Source organism: Anas acuta, chromosome 13 (genome assembly GCF_963932015.1).
Source record: "Anas acuta chromosome 13, bAnaAcu1.1, whole genome shotgun sequence".
NCBI classification, from domain to species: Eukaryota; Metazoa; Chordata; class Aves; order Anseriformes; family Anatidae; genus Anas; species Anas acuta.
The window spans coordinates 18,280,049-18,303,709 of NC_088991.1; the positions used below are offsets into that span (position 1 = coordinate 18,280,049).

Genomic DNA, 23,661 nt, shown 5'->3' on the forward strand with positions numbered 1-23,661 from the left:
AGTCACAATAAATAAATATGCAGGAGAGAAAATCAAAATTATCAGACATTTCAGTATCTTGATTAGCATAACAAGGTTTGAATGTGTTGTCTTTCCAACTAAATCCCTTTCCCCATTAGTGTTTTAAGTAAATGGTCACCCTTTGCCTCCTCTAAAGAAATAGACATCCACTGTAAAATACATACGTACATAGACAGTAATTCCCTTTTATAAGAGCCATATGCATCTACTTTTTCAGTAATGCCATTTCCTGCTGTTAAATCTGTTACTGCTGAGCCACATAATAAGCTTTTAAACTATTAAAAAGCATAAAAGTAATGGATATGCAGTCAGTGATATGGTGTATCTTTGTTTCCTTCATTTAAAATTCAGCTTCAGATTTATTTTGAAGAGGTCAGTTTTCTGTATAATCCAAACCTGTTTCTATTTTTTTCAAATGCATTTTTTTCCTCTCTCTTCTCATGCTATCAGCCAAACGGTATGCTTCATTTTTTTTTTTTTTTTTTTTTTTTGTGGTATTTTTTTTTTTTCAAGTAGAGATTAAATTGTTTGGATTGTAATTTAATATCATATTTAAAAATTGATTTGCTTTGTAAAAATAGCTCAGAGTGCCATTACAGATATATTGGCTAGACTGTGACTTTTTGAGATATCACCTGTGGGAGACTAAAATTTGTCTGTACTGAATTTTAAGAATATTGTGCATGCCACTAGACAGAGGTAGAATGCCAGGAGTGTCTAATTGTAGAGAGTTTTAAGGATATATGTTTAATGCAATACAAAATTTTCCTGAGACAGGCATGCAAGCACATCCCAACATGGTCATTCATTCACAAGGGTTACAGGATATATTGGCTGTTTTCTTGCTTTTATTGGAGAGTTTGAGTCAGAAAGTTCATTATCTCAGTCTGAATGATTGATTATTCTAGTATTGGTTTATTAAAGATTAGAAGTCAAAGGGCATGTCATACATTTGTGTTCATTGATCCTTCTCAAATAATTTCTTTGATTGCTTGTTCTTGTCTGATCTTTGTTCTCCACAGTGAGAACTTTTCTGTTCTTTTGTCAGTTGCTATTTCAGATGCCTCTAATCTTAATTTACATGCTTATAGTCAAACAAAGATTTGGAGATCCACCACGCTGGAAAATTAAAGTGAAACTGCATAGCAGTATAGCAGTATGTTTTTGATAAGGGGCGCAAACTGTAGTACTCAAATCCTTTCTTTTCCTATGTACATGTGTATCTTGATCTCAGAAGTGGAATGGTAACTCAGGAGCTCTTCAGCTTAAATTATAAATTACATTACTATGAGTGGAAAACCTGAAAGCCTTGTGTGTGTTTTTTGTTTGATTTTTTCTAAACAAGTTTTACATTCCCTATTTTTTCTCTGGTTTTGACTCTTGATAATGGTAAAAATGCTGGTGATTGATTGTGAAAGGCAATATACTTCTTTTAACCTCTAGTACTGTTTGCTTACTTCCTATGAAAACTGCAGGACAGAACTTCCTGAAATCAAAGAAAATATCAGAAAACAAATAAACTAATTAAAAATAAATAAATAAATCAGGAAATTGAACTACAACATCTACTTACCCTAAAACATTTATATCTTTTCCATATCCGTATAAAAACTACATTATATGTTTAGCATACATACGAGTTTTACATACGAGTGTTTAAAATTCAGTGGACAGGGAGAAAATTCTCAAAAAGAAATGCTGAAAATATAAAATTCATGATAAAGTGTAAAATGTGCCATGTAGTCACTGACATATATGTGGCTACAAGAAATAAGTACAGGTATATATGTACACTTTACACAGGTAATTTATCACCTCGAGTCCATTTGCTTCATTTCATTAATTTTGCTTCATTGATTCCTCCCTTTTTCTTTCATTAAGCATCATTTTACATAGACATCATTATTAGTAGGGGCTCTAATAAAAATAGCAGGTCTTTCAACACTGGTATTGGAAGAGTAGTTTGTTGATTTACTTTACCATGTTTGGGAGGAAAGTCTGGCTAAGAACAGAGGAGATCGTTGTGTTAACATGCACACACAATTTTCCATGAGGCAGACTCTAATAAATGACACCATACCCAAACTGCATGCATTTGTTCTTATTATGTGACTACTTTAAAGAAAGTTGTTTCTCTTTAGTGTATTTTGTATTTGGTTTCAGTTCACTTAGAAACTTCCACAACAGCTGAGCTCTGCTTGGTCCAGTTAATGGTTTAAAAGCTCGAATATGAAACTACTATCTTAAGTTAACTTTCCAAGGTAAATGTGAAACTTCAGTAACATACTAATTTTACATATTTACAGTGTAATGTAAATATACAGTTTCAAAAATATACAAATTACAGAAAATAGTATTCTATAATACACCGAAATTACAGCTCCTAGGATAAAGAATTAGCCTGCACCACCCAAACACAAGGCCTCAGTAACAACACAAGGTCTCAGTAGTCATGACCTGGGTTCACAATCACAGATTCCAAACAGCCCTCTGATATCTTACCAGCTAATTTATAGAGAAAAAGATATATAACCTTTCCACAAAATAAAGATAGCCCATTTTCATACTGGTTATAATTAACAACTACAACATGGTGTAGAAACATGAGCCATGTATCTATGTTCTGTACCTATGGGAGCAGAGTTTTCGTCTGTAATCATAATGATAAAAAGTTTATTTTTTTAGTGCAATAGATTATAAATAACTGAGAAATAAAATAATAAATCCCTTATTTTACTACTGCAATGTCTAGTGGTGGGACTGGCAGTAGGTTGGAGGAAAAAAACACCTTACCATATTAGAATACACATCTGCCAGATACTTTATTTTCAAACTAAGTAGTTTTTTTATGCAGTATATCTGTACTTTCCATAGGTCATGAAAAGTAGAAAATAACATATCTTTACAAAAATGGTAAGGCACAGCATGATATATATAGTTCAGATTTTTCTTCATGAACTATGTGGCTTGAGTTTATATTACTTTAATCAGTTTATAATATAAATTCAAAAAAACATTTAGTAGTGAAAAAAGATGGACTATTTTAATACACTGCAAAGAAAGTATATTTTTATTTGCAAATAGTTCTTAGATTCTCACAATGACTACTTAAATCCTGATTCTAGCAACTTGTGAGGTGTACAAAAGTGCTTTTACCTATTGCTTTTAAGAAGTTTCTTTTTATACTTATGGAGGTATTAATATGTGTCACATTGTGCTATTGCTCATTCACTGTGATCAAGTACAGTGTTTGATGTAGCTGATCCATCTCCCAGATGTGAACCTGGGAAGTAATACAGAAAGATTCTGAATGCAGAATCTTATTTGGGTTCTAATTTACTCAACTGTTTACTTTGGAAGCCTGTAACTATAGCATTTGAAAAACAAGGGCTTCGTTGCATGCTCAAATCAACAGCTAGTTATTTATAATTATCAATCAATATCTATCACAGCACTACAGAATTCTGTGTTTATACCCCCACAACTGTCTTCAGGTGAGAATTTGTGTCGAGACTTTTCCGGAGCATCTTGTGTATCTAAATAATGAGCAACTCTGCTAGTACATTCAGTAACAGAGAAAATAATTTAATTCCTGGTTAACTTTTTATCTTTTAAAGTATCTTCCAGTAGTTTGCCTCAGCAGGAGGTTGCCCTACCAGTAGTGGGTTGCCTTAGTAGTTACTATGAGGAAAAGTAAGTGTTCGAAGTATATAAAGACATTTCAAGGTTGTTTCCTTGGGAAGATTTAAAAATAAATATATACAAATAAATCACGGGTCTATAAACCTTTCAAGATGGTGGCAATTATTCAATCAGTTTCCAAACAATATTCCTGAAATAACCATAGCAAAAGTTTACTTTTATCTCCAGCTACAGTACATTTATGACAAGATGCCAACATACGCAGTGAAACTTGCATTATATCTGCTGCTAGAGGGTTGAACAAACTTGACAGTCCTGAGAGAATTATAAGTACTTTATGATGACAACCTAGTGAAGAAAAAAATGGCTTGACTGTGAACAAAACACAACAAATACAAGGCAGCTAGCAGACAAAGTATATGTAAAGCAAGATTCACAGAGGATGAGCCTGATGCCTAAAAGTAAAGAGAAGTCTATCTCTCTAGGGGGGTTGTTGAGTGTTTTGTGTTTTTTTTTTTTTTTTTTTTTTTTTTTTTTTTTTTTTAGCTGAGTATCGGTTAAGGCCCTTAAATCCTCTGTTGCTAAACGAAATAAAAATCTCTTAGTATTTAATAGCTCTGAATTTTAATTTCTTTGCTATCTCTGCATGCCAAGTAATTGAAATACATACACAATTTTTATCTCCTAGATCCTAAATATAGAGGGAAACAAGTTCCAATTATCAGATTGCTTTCTGGTTTTACTTAGTTGGCAGGAAGAAACCAGGAAAAATGTCTGTAATTAATACTTTTGAATACTCTTCATTGTTTTTGCTTTGCTTCACAGTCCTTTTATTTCAGTGTAGTAAATCATCAAATTAGATTTATATTGTATTTTATTGTATTTAAAAGATGAAATGGAGTTTGAGAGGTTCCTCAGTTCTTCTGAGTTTCCTTTTTTGTTTTATCCTTCAGTGTCTGTTTTGGCATCTGACCTGTTCTCTTCAATCTCCTAATTTTTATAGAATTTTGTTAATGAAGTGTGTACGACATTGCTTGGGAAAAACATGCCACAGTGATTTGTCTTTATTTTTAAAGTGTGTTTGATTCCATCTACCAGCTGCAAGCCCTTTTTCACAAAAGAATCTGATTACCAAGTGTGATTAAAATGAATTTTTCTTTATATGGGAAACTGTTTTTCCCAACTGTGAATCTGACAAGCACATGTTTTCCCGAGTATCAGTGTAATACTTGAAGTTGTAAAGACACAATCATCGCAAGACTTTTTATTTACTATTGTTCAATACAAACTGTATACAGTGAAAGAAACTAATGAGGTCTTTGATAATCAATTCTTATCAGAAATGTCTTGGGCAGAAAGTGTTTGTTCAATTATCATCAGTTGTTCGGTAGCTGTACACATAGGCTTTTTTCATCTAAAAGTGCTGATTTTATCTTTACAAAAGATGAAGTTACATTTGCGAGCCTAAAATTTACACTGTTTCTACTTGGACTGCTTTATTGACAACTGGTATTTTATCTTGCACATTTTAACATCTAAGTACTGTCACATAACTAATGAAGTAAATCTTTGGAAGGAAATTCAAAGGTAAGAAAGCCAGGCAATTTACGTGTAGATGTTTAGGGGATTTGAAGACAGGATATTTGTATGTAAGGAGTTGGTGAGAATAGAAGAGCAGATAATGGGTAGAATAGCCTGGCTGGGGAACATAGGGAAATAATGCTTCCAAATTTGGAATAAAATGGAAAATGTTCCTGGCTGTTGAAGAGAGGGAAGGCAAGACAGACTGTTAATGTAACCAGTGGCATATAAATATTGGCTCTATCTTTTATAAGTGACGAGTTGGAGGCTGAGCACTTCGGGAAGCTGAGGCATTGATCCATTTGTATTTTTGGATCTCCTTCCATTTTCACTGTTTGTATCCTCAGAAATCAAGAGCCTCAGCAGGGGCTGGGTGGGGTGGGAATACTAAAACGGAAAAAGCAACTTTGCCATATAATACAGGTGTTCACAACAGAGTATCTATATATTTAGAGGTGGTTGTTTTTTGTTTGGTTTGTTTTGTTTTTGTTTTTTAACTTTCCTAGATATAGAACAGTCAAAATTCCCAGAATTGTCTTGAGTTGACAGGACAAGTCAGTCAGTAAAGAATAGTTATCCCTTTGATTTAAGAATGGCAGAGTAAAGGGAAGCCTTTGAGTGGTTTTATACGTAGTGTTCCCCACCATATAAAATTATATTTTTCTCATTTAACGATGTTGCTGTATTTAGAGCTATCTTGAGTACAACCATATGAAGCTGACTGTAAACTGGTTTCTCTTTTCTAAAATTTATATTCATAAGCTGTGTATTTTTGCAAGGTTTTACATTCATAACCTTTCTGAATTCCAGGAGTGATATAATTGAACTGTACATTAATTCTAGGTGATAGTGAGAAATAACTTGATTATATTAAAGTAAGTTTCAGCTGAATGGTTTTAAAGAGAGGTAAGATGAGACTGTTGGGGAATCATGGAAAAGTTGCATCCAATATCTGGGTGCAAACTCCTTGCTCACTGCTTTGAAGGAGAGAGAGGTTTGGGATACGCTGCATCATACCCCCCAGAAAGAGGTGTTAGGATTTCATCTGTTGTGAAATCACTGTTTTTTACATAAAGCACATTATATTCTCCAAATATTAAGATAGGGGAAAAGGTAGGAAAGGGAAGAAAATTATTGACATCCGTGGACTTGCATTGGTTTAGAAAACACCTCACTTTTAGAAAAGGCGGAACTATATATAGCCCAATTCAGGGCATCTTAAATATGTCTGTGGTTAGTCAGAGGAAGGCAGTGTGGGCTAACTGACTAGTTGATGTGGGCTAAGGGGCTCCTCATCGGTCTGTCTATGTCTGTCATTTGCTTTCCATGTGGAGCCTTTGCTACTGAACAAGCGGCATTCATGATCTGTGCTCAACAAGAGAAACAAACAAAAACTCAATAATTGTCTGAGTGTGCCTGAACCGGAGGACAGGCACAAAGCAACTGTTGCACCTGGAATGCTGATGAAAGCTGCTTTGCTGTAAATTTTTGACTTTGATTTCAGAATTTTTCTTGAAGAGGTCAGAAGCACGTGTGCGTCCCTGCACATGGTGACAGTGTGGAAACGGCAAACAGTCTCCCTAAAAGCTGTGGTGGGCTCTTGACATTGTGAGATAGGGAAGAGTTGATTTAAATGCGAAAGGTGGCTATTGCTGCCAGCCAGCGTCACGACCCTCAGCGAGACAAGCGCTCCGACAACGATCGCATAGCGCCATCTTGTGATGGCGTGCGGAAGGCGGAAGGCCCGAGCTGCTAGGAGGGGCCGCGCTGCGGCAGGGCAGGGCCGAGCCTTCGCTGACTGGAAAAAGCTCTGGCAAGCAACGCAATTTCAAACCTGCAACGAGCATATCCTATGTAGAAAATAGGATATGAGCTTGTTGATAAAATCACGTGTTACTGCACAGATTGCAGGAATGCTGTTACAGTTCTGATGCATTTTGGTTGTAGGCTATTTCATCTTTGGTTACTGCAATTCTAAGACGTGTAGCACTAATCATTTGAGACTTTTACCCAAGAAATGAAAAATGATCCTCTCTTTTTGTCTATGATATTTTTCTTCATATTTTCTGTGTTGCTTTTAGCATCACAAAATTTTTTCTGGGCAATATATTTGGCAGTACATCAGAGGGAAAAAGCAATATTTTTGTAACAATCTGTTTTGCAATAAAATATAGAGATGCTTATGATGGTTGAAAATGATGTGGCTAAAGGGGAGCAGTTTTATAAGTATTACAGAAAACTAGGACTAAAACCAGAAAATGCTTAAAGTTTCTCAGGCAGCTTCAAATACATACTAACTGTAAACGGTAGGAAATCATGAAGTTCAGAGGAAAGGTATATTTCCAGAAGAAAAGAGAAAAGTTGTTTAGAGACCAAGGCCAGTGTTATTTTGATAATATACACATGTCAGTCATATAATTGTTCAGAGGCATGTGTTCGTTTTCAAAGCAAGGAAAACAGAGGAGTTTTTTGAGATGACTTGCGTTAAAGTTAGATGGAGTTCTGTTGATTGTTGTGACTTTTACCAGTTGTTGTAATTTACTGGAAAATTCTCAATTTCTGATGTGAGATTTGTTCACAGAAAGGGACAGTCTCCTTTTCCCAGAAAATTGCTAGGTTCATCTGTGGAACAGAAGATAAAGCAATAACCTGGTAACAGAACATTCATCTGACAATTCAAAGGCACTCTGATTTATTACACCATGTAGGTGCCAAGGTTGCTTTTTTGTTTGTTTACTTTTCTGTATTTTTGTTGTTGTTTATGTCTACATCTAATGAGGAAGAAAATGTGAGTATTTTACACTGGGACTCATGCTTGAGTACACATTCTTTAACAGTTACGGCCATGTCCTTCAAAGGGTGGCTGTATGCAGCCTCCAACCCTTGTCAGCATTTCTGTCAACAGTCTCCAGGCTCTGCAGCCTGGCACCATCCAACTGACAGTCGTTCCCCCCCAAACACACACACACGCAGAGCAAAATGATTTAGCTTGGTTTAAACAGTAGAACTTTCCCAACCTTGACCATTTTTAATGGGTCTGAGAGACTGCTTCTCCAATGGATCAGAGAATGCTGCCTAAATTATACCCATCACTGAATGGTCAGCTGGGAAGAAAAAAAGTCATCATGTAATAGCCATGTGCACAAATAAGCATGTAGAAAGAGATAGTTAGCCTCGCCATCTTCCTTGATTCCCTTGGAGGAAATCAGCCTGCCCACTCCTTACAGGCATGCACAGTCAATTGTTTCCTTTCATGTTAAAGGATTTTTTTGTCATTCTTTAACCAATTCAGCATGTACAGTAGAAAAGATGGATTGGTAAGTTTCTCAAACAGGAAGGCAGAAAAAAGGAGATGGCAGCATGAGTAGTTGACTTGTAGCTCAAGTAAGCTTCAAAGTTCTGTGCGTCTTGCTGGATTAGTGAAGGTACTGTCTGGCTGAAAAACAGACCGGCTGACTGCTAACGTTGATGTTTGGATAAAAGGGCCCAAATCTTTCCTTTAATGTATTTCTTCCTATGTGTCATCAGGGGAATCATGTTGTTTGTTTGTTTGTTTGTTTGTTTTTCTATGCCAGTTGTAAATAGCACAGCACTGCTAAGTAGTATAGTACTGCTTTCCTGCTCTATAGATTTATTAGGAAGATGAATGTTTCAGTAATAGTTACATTACTGGAAGTAGTAGTATTACTAAAGTAATGTTACTAATTAGCTAACCAAGATAGATTGAGCAGACTCTCTTAGGTAAACAGAATTTTGGAAAACGTTCTCAGTGGCAGGTTTGAAAAAAATGCACAAACCTTCCTTTATGATGCCTACAATTACACTGCAGAATTCACCAAGAACAAATGTCCAGTAAATTAACAAAGGTAGGTTCATCAGTAACTGTAAATCACAATGATGTTTAGTAATTAAGGAGGTGTCCATATGCCTGACTGTAATAAACCGAGAAGTTGTTTCAAGGAGGAAACTTTTATGTGCTAGCTGGTTCTTTACTTAAATATCTGATACTGGTTGATAGAGATAGTGAATGATAGTGGATAAGATGAACCTTCAGTCTTTCCCAGAACTGATTTAACATAAGAAATAGCATCCCTGTTTCCCATACATTGCAACGTATAAAATATGTTGCTGCTTCAGTTCATGTAGATGTTATCACCTGGTCCAAGTAGCAAAAATGTGTTTTAAGGGCCAGGGTTTAAAAAACAAACAAGCAGTGATTGATGCAAAACAGGCAAATAATCATTCTACCAGTGAGAGTCAGAAGGCGCAGAGCTGGACAAGTTCTGAGGCTAGAGAGGGCTCCTTCCCGTGCCCTGCTGGCAAGCCAGCTGTGCCTGCAGCTGTCAGGGTGCCTAATAAGCAAAGATGCTACATAACTATTACACCTACTCATGGCTGGAGAAACAGAGGAAATATAAAGGGATGACACCGCTTCAGAGTATCTCTAATGTTCTCTCTCACCTAATAATGTCTAGATGTCACCAAATTCTCTCCAGTTTGTTTTTCTTCCATCTTCCTGTTAAGTTTCCAATTTCCTCTTGTTAATTGCTAGCTTCCTTTCACATGGCTTTCTACTGCTGTACAAACACTATGGAAGAAAAGAACTAAAACTTTAGTACTAAAAACACTGAGGAACTACTTTCTCTAGAAAATTAATTTGTCCCATTTTATTGCTTGAATTCAGACTTTATTTTGACTTATTTTTTTTATATTTACCACTGAGGATTTTAAGGTCATGATGATCCTTGTCATCATTTAATACTAAAATAAATTGTTTTGAAAATAATTCAGGATGTGTGTTATATTGCCCTTATTCTATACAAGTTGAACGGAATTCTTCTATCAGCAGCTAGAGAGAGAGAGATTCTTTATTCCTTCAGCTTGCCATGGTGCCTTCACAACAAGCTTCTCAATATCTTCTCTTCAGACAATGCTTGAAACTTGAGTTTTCGTTTAAGGAGAAGGAGATGCAGAATTGGTTCTCTGAATATGGCTTTTGACTCTGTTCTTCCCCAAGCTCATCACTTTGTTACATTTAAATTGCTCTGACTTTTCTGTTTCATACCTTTCCCATGTTTCCCTCTTTTCCCTCACCTGTATTTGTCTTTGTGTTGTTTCTAGAACGAGATAGTCTAATCACTTCTGTAACAAGGCCGTGGTAACTAGGATGCTTTCTAAATTTTAAATTTAAGACTATGTTCAAAAAAATAAATAAAAAATTAGTGAGATTATCTCATTATGTCACATGCCTACAGATATTAGCGTACTGTTTCAGTAGTTCTGGTTCATTGTAGGAATAGCTATTGAATTTATCAAACTGATAAATGTAGCTGTGTGCTACAAGCTAAATGAATGCTACATTTTTTTCTATTCCATTTTTTTTTTACAATATAGAAACCTATTTTTAAAATACAGACTGTCTCTAGAGACAGTCAAGATCTATAGAAAATGTAATTTTCTTCTAACACTCTTTTTGAGACATTATTAAAATATGGAAACGGCAGTATACTTAAAGAATAGTTTAAGGGGAATGTTTATGCCTAGTTTTTTTCCTACATGTCTCAGACCTTGTTTACTGATAATTTTTTTAATAAAATTTGCAGGCAAGCCATGCAATTCTCAGAGGTTGGCTCCATGAATTTGTGTTAAGATGCTCACCCACAGCTTCTTTTCTTCAATACTGACCACTTTGATGCTCAGGTCTTCATTTTCATTCCTTGCAATAGACTTCATTAGGTTTTTGGATATGTATTGATATTTTATGAACTACCTGAGGACTCATTCATGCTCTCTCTTACTTGGTATTTAGTGTCTTCTTGTACCCCAAACTTCAAATTACATGTGAAGACTTTATGAGAGACACCCATTTGTATTGCTAGTTTAACATACTCAACTTTGATGTGCCCATTGCACATATTTTGACATATGTTGACACATTCTTTGGATAATTTGTGCTCCTTTTTGAAATTCTAAAATATCTAAAATATCTATCAGTACTTTCCAAACAAGGTAAGCATAAATGAGGTTACAGTGGTTACTGGAAACAGTGATGTGTAACATCCACCTACGTTGTGCAAGTGTGTCACTACACAGAGTCACTGCCAGCCTACTTGTGTTTCCCTCAGAGTAGTGATTTTACTGGCAAATGAAAATCCCTTTCCCATCTGATGTGAATTCAGCAACTAGTAACCCACTAGCTATTTTAGGGCTTGTCTCCCACCTGTTTGTCTCCTTGGGTTGCTTTTTGATAATGTTATGTCCATCCATCCCCCACCCACCTCACCCTCTGGGAATCAGTTACAAATTCAAAAAAGTCATGAACTACTCACAAGCTACCAATCATGTTGGTAGCTATTTTTGAATCAGAAACAAAAAAGTTGCCTCTAGCTCTTACCTTCCATCTAAGAAGATTTAAATTGTAATTTCTGTGTACCAGGTGCAGTAAGGAGACTTAAGAGAGCATCTTTTTTGCCTTTGGTCTAGAAAAAGACTTCTATGTTTTGTGTTCTTGAAAATGTAAAATGAAAAAAAGTGAAGTAGTTAAAATATAGTCTAAATTTTCTTAGCAGAGAAAGTTACGTTTATTTGGATGTAGCATGCTTTATATAAACATAATTCTAATTATTTTTTAAGTTAAAAATGTTTTTTTCTTTAAATAAATATGTATATGTTTTCCTTTTTAGAAGTGTTCAGTAGGATAAATACTATACACTTTTTAAAATACCATATTGCTGAATTTTGGAAAAAAAAAAAAAACATTCAGGAAATTTAGTCTACATCTACAGAGAATTTTCATTTCTGTCCTGTATTTTCCGATACTCACAAAATAATGACATAACGGACACTAAAGTAGATACTGTCCAAATAGTGTGATTTACAGCATAGAATGTTACATACATTCCTTTTCTAAAATACACTCTCAGCTTTTGAAATGACCAGAAACAAAATTACAGTCAAAAAAATAAAATAAAAAAATCAAGATTTTCATTAAAAATTGGCACACAAAAAGGAAACCTCATGTATGTGGAATATTCCTTCATAATTTCAGATTAAACGTAAGCATGTTTATATTAATGGTGTATACTGTTACACAGTGTACGTGTTTTTCTTACCATATTTCCTCTGTACATTATAGAAAGCTGGTAATCTTCAGCTGAGGTCAAAGATTTTCATATCAATATGATATAAAAATTCAGTTTTGTGAGATATATTCAAGGAATGTAATTATATGATTTTTTAAAATGTAATGCATGGTGATTATTCCAAGAATAGCCAAATTAGTTTAACATAATACTAACAGATGGTTAGTGGGCAAAGACAAATCCATGAATAACCTGACATACTGTGATTGGAATTAAAATATCACATACAAATGCACGGTGAAAATGATTGTAATTATATTAGCATTGTGTTTTGATGAGAGTTCTTCCTGTTGGCACATGCTTAAGAAAACAAAGATACCTTAGGCCTACTAATTCTTACCTTGCACAATGCAATTGAATATCTGCTAAAAGGGGGTATTTTGTCATATTATTAGTTGAATAGCCAACATATTCTATGCTTCTCTTTGATTTATTATATAATTGTTTCAAAGTTAATTTAGTAATCTGATTTCTGAATATAGAAATGAAGTTTCTTCTGCAGAGAATATTCTGTTGCCAATGATATTTATGGACCAGTATTTCCTTCTGTGCAATTCTGTTGAAGGTGTTTCTCTTTTATTCATTTTCTTAAAATATAAAATCTCTTTTTATAAATGTTAACATTACTGCTAACATAGAAGAGAAAGTTTTATGAAATCTTAGACATCCATGTATCACTTTACTACTGCATTTTATAAATAACATAAACTTTTGTAACAAAACTCAACCATTTAAACATATTATTTAATTTTTAAGTATTAGGCATAAAAAATAGTTAACTTTTGCAAAATTCTCTGATTTTTGCAATGCAGGAAGACTCTGGTTCTGTACTTTAACAGTACAATGGCCCCAAATAAATATTCTCTATAATGGAGGGCTACAAGGATGTGTAGAGTCCTTCTGGAAATGTTTCTTCTCTTCCTGACTCAGTCTTCATGAAACTTCACTCAGGGTTTAGTTTCACAATATTGTAGTCATCAGGGCAGCTTCACAACAACAACACATGCTCCAGCCCTTCCAATATTGACAGGAACTTCCTTTAAAAAAATAAAAAAAAATAAAAACATTTTTAGTAGACTGTTATGGACAGGACTAGAAGAAATTACTTGTAGATTAAAAGGAAAACAATTTCTTTATTCAAGCTAATGTACTGCTAGAAAATTAGATTTAACTGGAACTGTGGAAACAATTTGAGGTTGTGGAAAAAAAAAAAAAAAAAAAGCAGCTGCTGAGGGTTATTGGAGGGTAGGCTGGTGGTGTTTCTTTTAGCTGTTGTAAAAGACTTTCATATCCTTTGGCCCTACCTAGGTACAGAAGGATCTTGACAGTTCTAATGTTTTCTCTTAATCTCAATATCTCAATGGTGATGGTCATAAATAAGAAAACTTGGAAGTGTGTCCAGTAGAGGGCATTGCTGGCAAAGGCATTCCATCCTTTGTTACAAAATGATTTGTATAACCTGGTTTATTTACCCGTGTATTATTATCTCCATTGTATCTGAAAACTTCTATACAGTTATTTAACAGGGGAGGCAAGTAATATGTTATACCTGCCAAACTATGGTATTACTGCATCCTAATATATGACATTTTTCACAAAACCAGTAATAATTTTGCAACATAATAATTTTTGCTTTGTCCATTATTCAGATAGAATTCTTTCTATTTTTAATTACCTCTGTCCACTCATTATTTTGAGCATCATAGGACTCCACAGTATCCAGGTATGTGTGGCCATCGTAGCCCCCAACAGCATATAATCTGTCACCCAGAGGACAAATTCCAACAGCATCCCGAGGCACACTCAAGGGGGCCACTGTTGTCCAAGCATCTGTTTTAGGGTCATACCTAGAACGTTTTATGATCAAAATGAGAAAAATATATTGTAGAAATGTGTTATTATATTTCAGATTTATATAACTGATAAATAGTTTTCTCCTGTTTTGTTTAGATTACACTATGAAATAGAGAATTACGAGTAACTATTTTATTTAGCCGCTAGAGGGATCTTCAAACTCACTAAACGTGCCCCTATTTTCACTTTATGGTTACAGACTACATTTCTATCAGATTAAACAATCACTGTTTTGAACGTAAATGAAGCCTGAGGGAATGATAGCACAGCAGCAAAGTTAATTTCAGTGTATTTTTTTTAAATTTCTCTGTAAAGATTTTTTCAAATAGAAGGGAGAGCAAGGAGGAATTTGCATCTGGGAGTTAATGGAAATCAATTCTTCTGCTCAAAATATTATTCTTAAAAGCATAATATGTTTTGCAAGCATAATAATAATAACAATAAGCTCAAATTTTGAAGAGATTTCACTTGCTGTAATAAATTATTTATTTTACATTCCAGGAAGTATAAAATAAACACAAATGCTTACCTTTCTACACAGTCAGAAAGTCGAGAACAGTGGTTGGAAGCAGGTGCATCATGACCTCCTACAGCATATAAAAAGCCATTGTATGTTGCAACACCAACACCCCCTCTTCGCTTTGACATTGGAGCACATAGACTCCACTTGTTCGTGTGCGGATCAAAACATTCCATTGATTTTAAGCAGGAGCTCCCATCTCGTCCACCAACAGCATATAGTCTGGGACAATTATCCATGGGAAAATGAAAAATTTTGGTCATTTTAATAAAAATTACATTTGTAAACTTCATTCTGACCACTTTAGTGTTCCCATAATTCCCACTATTTGCTCTCTGACCACTATGCTCTGGTAACTTTCTTTGCACAGTGAGTTTTGCATGCTGCATGAAAGAAGTCTTCTTCATTTTGCAATATAGTTTCAAGCAGTCACATTGGAAGATTAAAAAATGCATATCATATCAACTTATTTAACTGTTAAGCTATAGACGGAATTTAATAGAAAGGTGCTACATATATTTAAATATCAGGTTACAAAGTATTTGATATCTCAGTATGTCATTAGGCAATCTTCCTCTACTATAAATACATTAAAAAAAATCAGTAATTTCATATATATCAAAAACATATGTCAAAATACATCAAATATATTTTCTTCAGTGCTTGTATTTAAGAAAATCTGTGGAACAGAATTTACCATACAGATATGTCCTTCTGTCTGTTTAGCATAAAGGCACTTGGCAAACAACTCGAGATTCAAGTCAGTTGTTGTTGAGACAACATATAAGAATAAATGGTGTAACTTCACCATTAAGAACAAGGTTGTAGCTTTTTGTGAAAGAATTTTACAAAGTCTGACTTTTTTATTAATTTTTATTTATTTTTGTTTCAAACTAGCTGGATGCCTCTAGACTGTGATATCACACATGCTGGATGTAATAGTAGATGTATTTAAATGTTGAATGTGCCAATAGCTTAGGTTGCTTTCACACCCTGGCTGTTACTTAATGCCATGAAATTGAGTTTGCTTAGTGCAACTAATTAGAGATCTAGGGAATACTTTAGCTTGTCCAGAGTATGTCACCCAAAACCAATCAGTTGAATTGTGCTTGAGTTGTGTGACTCTTGCTCCACTGACTGGGAGAAATTTTAGATTGTTCTGATATAGAATTTCAGCAAGAAAAATCTTGACTTTTACAGCAATACAAAATGTTTAGCCCTCTCTTCTAACATTTGTGAATTGAACACAGACTTGAGTTTTGTTGTACAGTTTGTTGCTTGGCCCATAAAAAATAAAAATAAAAATTCAGAACTTGATTTATTTTTTTTTAACATCAGGCTCTTAGATGCTGTCTTCTTGTTTACACAGCTTTCACAGAGAGAGGAAATCACTAACTATATGAGTAGATTGGTTGGGATTTTTTGTTTCCCTTAAAGTACCCAGAAACATCTAAAAAATCTTTTTCCATTCTACAAGAAGATGAACAAATATTCCTTTATTGACTAATGCTTTTAGTAGACCATTTATTGGTCAGAAATGTTGCTCCACTGAAATTCTAAGTCTTTTCTGGTGGGATTGAATAGAAAAATATGGCATGACTTAAGGGAACAGGAAAAAGAGAAGCATTCTTCTCAGTTAGATCGCAGCAGTAGCGCTGAATGATGGACATTTGATCTCGGCTCATCCTGGTATGCCGGAGATTACATCACTAGACTAACAGACGTGATTTAAGCCGGGCTGGAGACAGCATGTATCAGGCTGATTGAGAACAGAGTCAGAATCGGGCTGGATTTCCTCTTTGACAAAGTGGTTTCCTGCATGTCCCTGTGGAAGGTACCAACAGGAGTTTCTGGTGAAGTTTATGCTGAGAACATTTCCTGAGATACAACAGGGACTTGAACAGACAGTTCTGCCTCTTAGAATTTTTAGGTAATGTTTAAAATCATGTTCTGTTTGAATGCAAAAATCCTGGCTTGTATGTGAAAATTTACATTTGCGAATATCTGCTTCCTAACATCTTTATTTCTACTCTTTCTCTCTCATAAGTCACCAGCATTCAAGAAGTGAACAGGAAAGATAGTGATAAGGTTTCAGAATAAGTGCAATTTTCTGCCTACATCTGTCTGTAATGTTCCCATCCCCTACGAACCATCACTGCTAAGATTCTTCCTTCCCCAGAGTTCATTAAGAAGGAAGTTTGGCTCAAGTCATGCTTTCCAACATACCAAATGGGGGCCTCTTATCAGTCTTTAATATTTCCAGCACCAGCCTAATTTGCTGAAGAAGTTAAAGTTCTTTCAAATGATGCTTCCTTAGACATTTAAAAATGTAAAAGTAAACCTGGAATATTTTTTCAAGATAGTTTATCAATATCACCCATAAGTTATATTCCAGGAAAAATTCTGTTGTACATCTGTAATATACTCAAATTGCTGGAACTTGAAGTGGCTGAAATATGTTTATAACATGACTGAAAGTTTGAAAACAATTAACCACACAACAGAGAAAAAGCTTTTTCTTATTTTTGTGCATTATGTTTTCTCTTTGTTTTCTTGAGGTGTTTGATTAGTTTAAGAGTGAAAAGAAAACATAAGAAACTGGATTTCCAAGGCAGGAAGCAAAGAAAAAAACAGTTTTTCCTGTTGACATACTTGCTATTTAATGCTGCAACCCCTACAGTGCTTCTGGGCGTTGACATGCTAGCAACGTAATTCCATTGCCGTGCTTGAGGGTCCCATCTTTCTACAGTATTAAGGTAACTCCATCCATCATGGCCACCAACAGCATACATTGGTCCTTCAAGCATTGCTACTCCTTAAAAGATAGAATTAGGAATGGATTACATTATCTAATAATTACACTGATCAATAAAGTGTTAACTCCATACTTTAATTCCCTGTATACAGATAAGCAATTTCAGCTAGTATTAAACTATCTAAAAGCAGCCTTGTCATTTAGCAGAATAAATAAGTATAAACAAAATACTTTATATACAGTATTTTTCAGAATAAGCATTATCTTTTGCCTGAAGATCAGAAGAAAGTTGTTTCAGTTCTGATGTTCTCAGAATTTTCTCTCTTCCAATTCTGTTGACCTTGTTCTGAATGGAGTTTGAGCCCCTACTCAGAAATAATAGAAATAATGCTATTCTATCAAAGAAAAACAAAGATTGAGCCAGGCAATGAAAAAAAAAAAAAAAAAAAAAAAAAAAAAAAGATGTCCAACATAACTACATATCCCTTACTCTGATCTGAAGCTCTGTAATCCTGTCAGCATGAAGCCCGTGCAGTGCGGGTGGGTAGCTGGCTGGCCTTACAGGCTACAGTACCATAACATTTTAATGCCTCTAAGTGGAACTCACTTTGGGATAAGAGTAGGCTTGTATTTGTTGGCCTTGAGGGACAAGAGAGTGAGCTTGGCTCTCTCTGCAAAGCTGTCTGTGGACATATCCTGTGTTACTGCCCTTTTCTCAGCAAGAAGGGGTTTGGTGCCTTCCCTTTGCTAAGCTGCTGCTTTTGCTGTCGTTTCCTTACTTTGTTAGGTAAGGCAAAATGTTTGAATCTGTCTGCTTAAAAGTTGTCTGAATACAATTTTTCAGCCTTAAGTATACATGGCCTGATTTTTTTTTTTTTTTCAAATGTGCTACTCTCCACAAAATCACACTGAAACCAATAAGCGCAAGGCAGCTTTGCAAATTGAACTGATAAATAGAAGACTATCTTTGGGCACTCATTTTACTGCTGCAACCTACTTGTTGGGTAGAATTATGCCCCTGCAGCTGGTAATTATAAAGACTACAGTCTGTTTTGTCTTTTTTTTTTTTTCCATTTACTACTTACTCCTATTTGTTTTTATTAATTTGACAGACCTATTGGAAAGAACTCAACACTATAATTTATCCCCTAAGTGGTGGAGAAGGTACTATAGGCCACAAACTAAGGTTTATCAAATAACTGGATCAGTCTTCTTGTGTTATTCATTAAAATAAAAATATTCTATGTCATTTGAACTTACTATAACGATTTTGAGCCAATACCTTTTTCTATTAATGTAAATGAAGCCGGCCTTTCTCATAAGATTTGTGCAAATAAATCATTCAGAAATTGTCATATTCCCTCCCATAGTCTCCTTAATGTTAAACTTGTCCTTATTTTTCATTGTTCGAGCAATGCACTTTACATTTCATATACTTTATTCACTGTGAATAATATTAAGGATTACTGGGCAATGAAGACCCATAACTACCAAGCTATGGAAGAGCTCTTTAAAACTCTTGAAATTACAACATTAAAATTAGTGAAGTTGCACTTACTTCCCTACAGCAATATTTTCTTCAATGTGAGTAGTTATCTGATATGATTTTCAGAGATGTTAGGTACCCGTGGGCTTAATTTAGTCATAATTTTCTAAAACTATAAATCAGGCTGTTACTGTATTGCAAGCAGATACCTTCACCACTGAATTAGAAGAGTCAATTATTTTCACCATTTGGAATTTTCTAAAAACAAAATTAACTCTGGAAGTCCAGTGCAAGTTGGGTAAACACTTGCATATGTCACTGTCATAAAATTATGTCACTGTCATAAAATTATGGTAAAGGGCAACTCTGTCTTTGAAAAATAGCTTCTACACATGTTGCTGCATGTTACTGAATGCTTTGAAAGTTATGTCAGCAACATTTGTGTAAATTAATATCATTTGTATGTGATCAAAAGTATTTACAAAGAAGCAGCACCTCTTACCTAAGCCATGTCTGTGTGTTGACATAGGAGGCATTATAGTCCAAACTTTGGTGATAGGGTTGAAACATTCAACAATATTAGAAGTTTTCAGACCATCTCTTCCTCCCACAATATAGAGCTTGTTGTCAATTACTGCAACTCCGAACTGTAATCGTCTACCATTCATGGTTCCAATTTGTATCCAACTATTAGTCCTAAGGTCATATTTTTCAATTGTAGTTGTTCCTGTTGAAGACAGAAGTATTGTACAATGTAAGACAACCATGAACTGATCAGTATCCAGTAGTCAGTAGCTGGTCCATCTCAAAATATTATTCAGCTTCAGAAGATTGAAATTCTGTGTGCGGACTCTTACTGCATCTTTTACTGAGAACTTCAATTACAAAGTGTGAACCTAGTGAGAAAGCTGCATTAATTCCATGCTTATATGATTGTCAAACATATGGGAATAAACCAGGGGCAAGAAGAGGCAGAATTACATGCCAGCTCATTTTTTAACACTGGAAATTTGAAGATAAGTTAAATCTGTTAGTCATTTGAATACCATGAGGATAGTTGGTTTTTGTTTGTTTGTTTTAATTCTTTATGAGTATGGTACCTCACAACTATATACTCTTTAGGCATGCCTGTGCTTAAAACATTAGTGCTATCAAAAACTAAATGTATCCATGAATCTGTCTGTCTTAGGCAGGCATCTTCATGGATAGCTTGGATGTTTTCCTTTTCACAATGGAGACAGGCAGAAGGCTGACTTCTGTGTGAGTAAGCACTTGTTTCCTACAGGTAGCTTCCTTGAGGTTCACCTTTGCAGCAGCTGTGCAATAAATGCTTGTCTGCTGTAATACAGAAGCTGTATTTTCAATTCTTCCAGGTCACTGAACTTTTAGTAATGTTTTTACTGCAACTAGTTGTAAGGCCCTAACTCCCTGCCATTTAATACTGACACTTTTACATGTGCTGGCTCCTGTCAGTCACTCTGCAGCTGTAATTGGTCCTGTGAGAGCTGATTTAGCACAACGAGGAGATGGCTGAGCAACGACTAAGGTAGGAAGAGGCAATTACCAGTTGCACACACAGTACACACTGGAGCTCAGCTTCAGTTCAGCTGAAGGCAACCAGATGAGAAAAACAGAGATGATTTCCTGCCTGTTCCTTGACTGGGATTTGAGACTAGAGAAGTAGTATTTTGAGAATTACAATAGGCGGTTTGTGGATAAATAGTTTCTAACAGCAAAACAACCATGCAGTAATGCAGAGAAGAAAGGTAGCGTTTGCTTTAGAGAAGTTTTTACAAGTAGAACCTGGTACAGGTCACCTGCTACATTCAACAAGCTTAGTGAAATAAGAGCTTATCTCAATATCTTTTTTTTTTCCCCCCTCTATATGCCTTTCCAAATGCATAGACTGGAAAAAAATTACCACATCTACCAGCAATAAATTAAAAAAAAAAAATCTACTTTTTCCCTCTTCTGTCTTCTTTCATTCTGCACAAGTGAATTTCTTTTACTTTTTTTTTTTTTTTTCCCTCCATTTTGGTAGTATGTTTGCTCTTCTTTGCTTTGATTCTCTCATTTATTTTATGCTAATATATGAGTGCCCCAAAGTTCTCAGCTTCAAAAGAAATCAAAGAAATAGCTTACATAAGTTTTTTTTTTTTAAAAAAAAAAAAGGCAGGAAAAATACATTAAGGTGTACAGTGTGTTCATACCCTGTAGGCTGCAATTTTTACAGAGGTTTGAAAGTAGGTTTTGAAAGGTAATGTGGTTTAGGCATGTTCACATTTTTCAAAATACTAGCCCAAGAGTGGTTCTTTGATCTTCTCTTGATCATTTGAAGTTGAGGTTTGACTTCATATACCACCTGAGATAAGCACAAAGCCAAACGTGGCACTCTCAGAGAGTTCTTCTTTTCTTAATCACAGAAGGCACAGTATTGCCAGAGGTGGTAGTTACTCCCTTCTCAGAGATGATCTTCTAGTGCTTCGTAGTCTCTTAGGTGCTGTTTCCTTTATCTTGCAATCCAGCACAGGCTCAAGGTATGAGTTAGAGATATAGAGGACAGCAGGGAGGAGAGGAAGTGCTGTTCTTAACCATCAAAAGGCAAAAGTTCAAACAACTGGCTTTATTCCAAGGTAATAAGTAAAAGAGGCACAGGAAGTAGAGATGTTGACTGAAATAGCCCTTTCTTTGTATAACCTTTACTGTGAAGACCTATTAGAAAATTTTATTCTTATTTCTAAGAATAGTGTAGTTTAAAGATAACCTTGAGTTCTTGGTTGATTTATATATTTCATAACAAAAAAAAAAATAAAAATTCAGTAGTGCTAATTAAACTACACTAGTTGCTATGGCTTAACTTCATTTTGGTGAATTGTCATAAGAATTAATGTTTTCTCTTCATGTTGTGATGGTGATGAATGTGTATTTTGTATTTAATTTAATTGCATGGGATAGTAAGGTAGCACTGCAAGATGTCTTATATAGGAAACATTAGTCATCAGCAACTTTTTCCAAACCGTGAAATGGATTAGCTTCTTTGTGAGTCTATTAATAGTAAACTCACACAGCTAAAAGTAATACTGTTCAGCAAGTTGCTAGACTTTAAACTAATTACAGTTCTTTGGCACGAAGCAGTGGATTCCTATGGAAAATAATTTAATATACTTCATAGTAAATAGAATAGTGTCATTTGTAAAGTTGTAAACTGGTTGCAGTTGTGAAAATCAAATCATAAAAAATTGAATACATTTATAACATTTAACTTTCAACTACAAACTTGAAGAAAATTCTATACACAGTCCTGAAAAAAAGATGCACATATTTTGCACTTGTGAAAAAGTGCAAATGTTTTCAATTTAAATTTTGCTTTAACATATTGATAACTCTAGTTTAGAGCTGCTAAATATTCAGTAATGCTTCTTGGTTTTACTTTTCCCTAAAAATTTTTTCCAGCCTTCTAACTTTTGTTAAAAAATGGAGCACACTAGAATAACATTAAATATTTCTTCAAATATTTTGAATGTTATTTTTTTCTTCTGATTTGTAAAGCCAAACTGCATGCAAAAATTCTTAGAAAACTCTGAATTTTAAAATCACCATTCAAATCAAACTTCTTTAGTCTGAACTTCAAGCTGTACGTATATCATTTAGAAACATGATTCCTGCAAGGAAGAACGTCTAAAATGCAAGGTTGTTTTCTATATTTTTTTCCTCTTTTTCATCCTTAAATTGCTGTTTTCCTAATAGAAATCTTTCAAAGATTTTTTTATATTCCCCTTGTGTCTGTAATACAATTAATTAACACAATTAAACAAATATCCAAACTTACCTTTAGTGGCATCCATACCTCCTACAGCATAAAGTGCACCCACTGTAGACTTTCTAGGCTTAGTTCGAGGGCTCTGCATCATGGACCGTCTTTCTGGTAGAAGGTGGTATTTCATAGCCTCCATAAGAAGTTTCTGACACTCTAGGTCGTCTGCAAACATTGGACTATTTTCTAGATCGGCTAGTAACTAAGAAATGAGAAGTGATGATCTTATGTATATCTAAATCATTACAAGTTGTATGTACTTTATCAATTAAAACATTTGTACCTACAGACACTCATTTTCAGTTCACTTCACCCAAGCTTTGCTGTAAATTCTGCTTTAATGCCAGTAAAAAAGCATAAAGATAGTAACTAACTAAATGTTTAAATGTGAGCCTTTTGCTTTTTTTTTTTTTTCCAAAAACATTCTTCTGACTTTTAGAAATGACTTCTGACTTTTAGAAAATTTAAAATTGCAAATGGAAACTGCTCCCTATGAATGTAAATGTCCTTTTGATGTGAGTGCAAGCAAACCTAATGCTAGACATCCCTCATAATATTGGAATATATTAAACAAGGTGTACGTTTAAGAATAAATATATATGGTATTTTGATGCTTAACCCAAAGTTGATTACTTGCAGCTTCACTCATCAATAAAATAAAGGTAGATTCCTGACAGTGTTGTTCCTACTCCTGTTTTTCTGATGAGATAGTCCTCTGTGACACAGATCCAACAGTGTCAGCTTGCTATAAAACAGTATGTCCATCTCTGCCACTTTTTTGATGAACTATCTCTTTCAGTCTGAAAGGACAAGTAATGCCAATGCTCAACAATAATCTAGAGCCCA

General features: G+C 34.7%; 1 protein-coding gene and 1 long non-coding RNA gene across 3 annotated transcripts in view; one reads left to right on the top strand and one right to left on the bottom strand.

Moving 5' to 3' along the window:
- LOC137863907 (uncharacterized) overlaps positions 1-23,661 on the top strand; it is a 361,629-nt gene that overhangs the window by 134,850 nt on the left and 203,118 nt on the right. The gene's annotated exons all lie outside the window — the stretch shown is intronic.
- Positions 12,243-23,661, bottom strand: part of KLHL4 (kelch like family member 4) — an 81,460-nt gene continuing 70,041 nt past the window's right edge. For both annotated transcript variants that reach the window (XM_068697504.1, XM_068697503.1), the window contains exons 6-11: positions 22,831-23,017; positions 19,504-19,728; positions 17,413-17,575; positions 14,770-14,982; positions 14,062-14,233; positions 12,243-13,423 (exon numbers count right to left, since the gene is read on the bottom strand). In XM_068697504.1, coding sequence (XP_068553605.1) covers positions 13,364-13,423; positions 14,062-14,233; positions 14,770-14,982; positions 17,413-17,575; positions 19,504-19,728; positions 22,831-23,017 — 1,020 coding nt within the window. In that variant the 3' untranslated portion in view covers positions 12,243-13,363. The remainder of the gene's footprint in view (positions 13,424-14,061; positions 14,234-14,769; positions 14,983-17,412; positions 17,576-19,503; positions 19,729-22,830; positions 23,018-23,661) is intronic.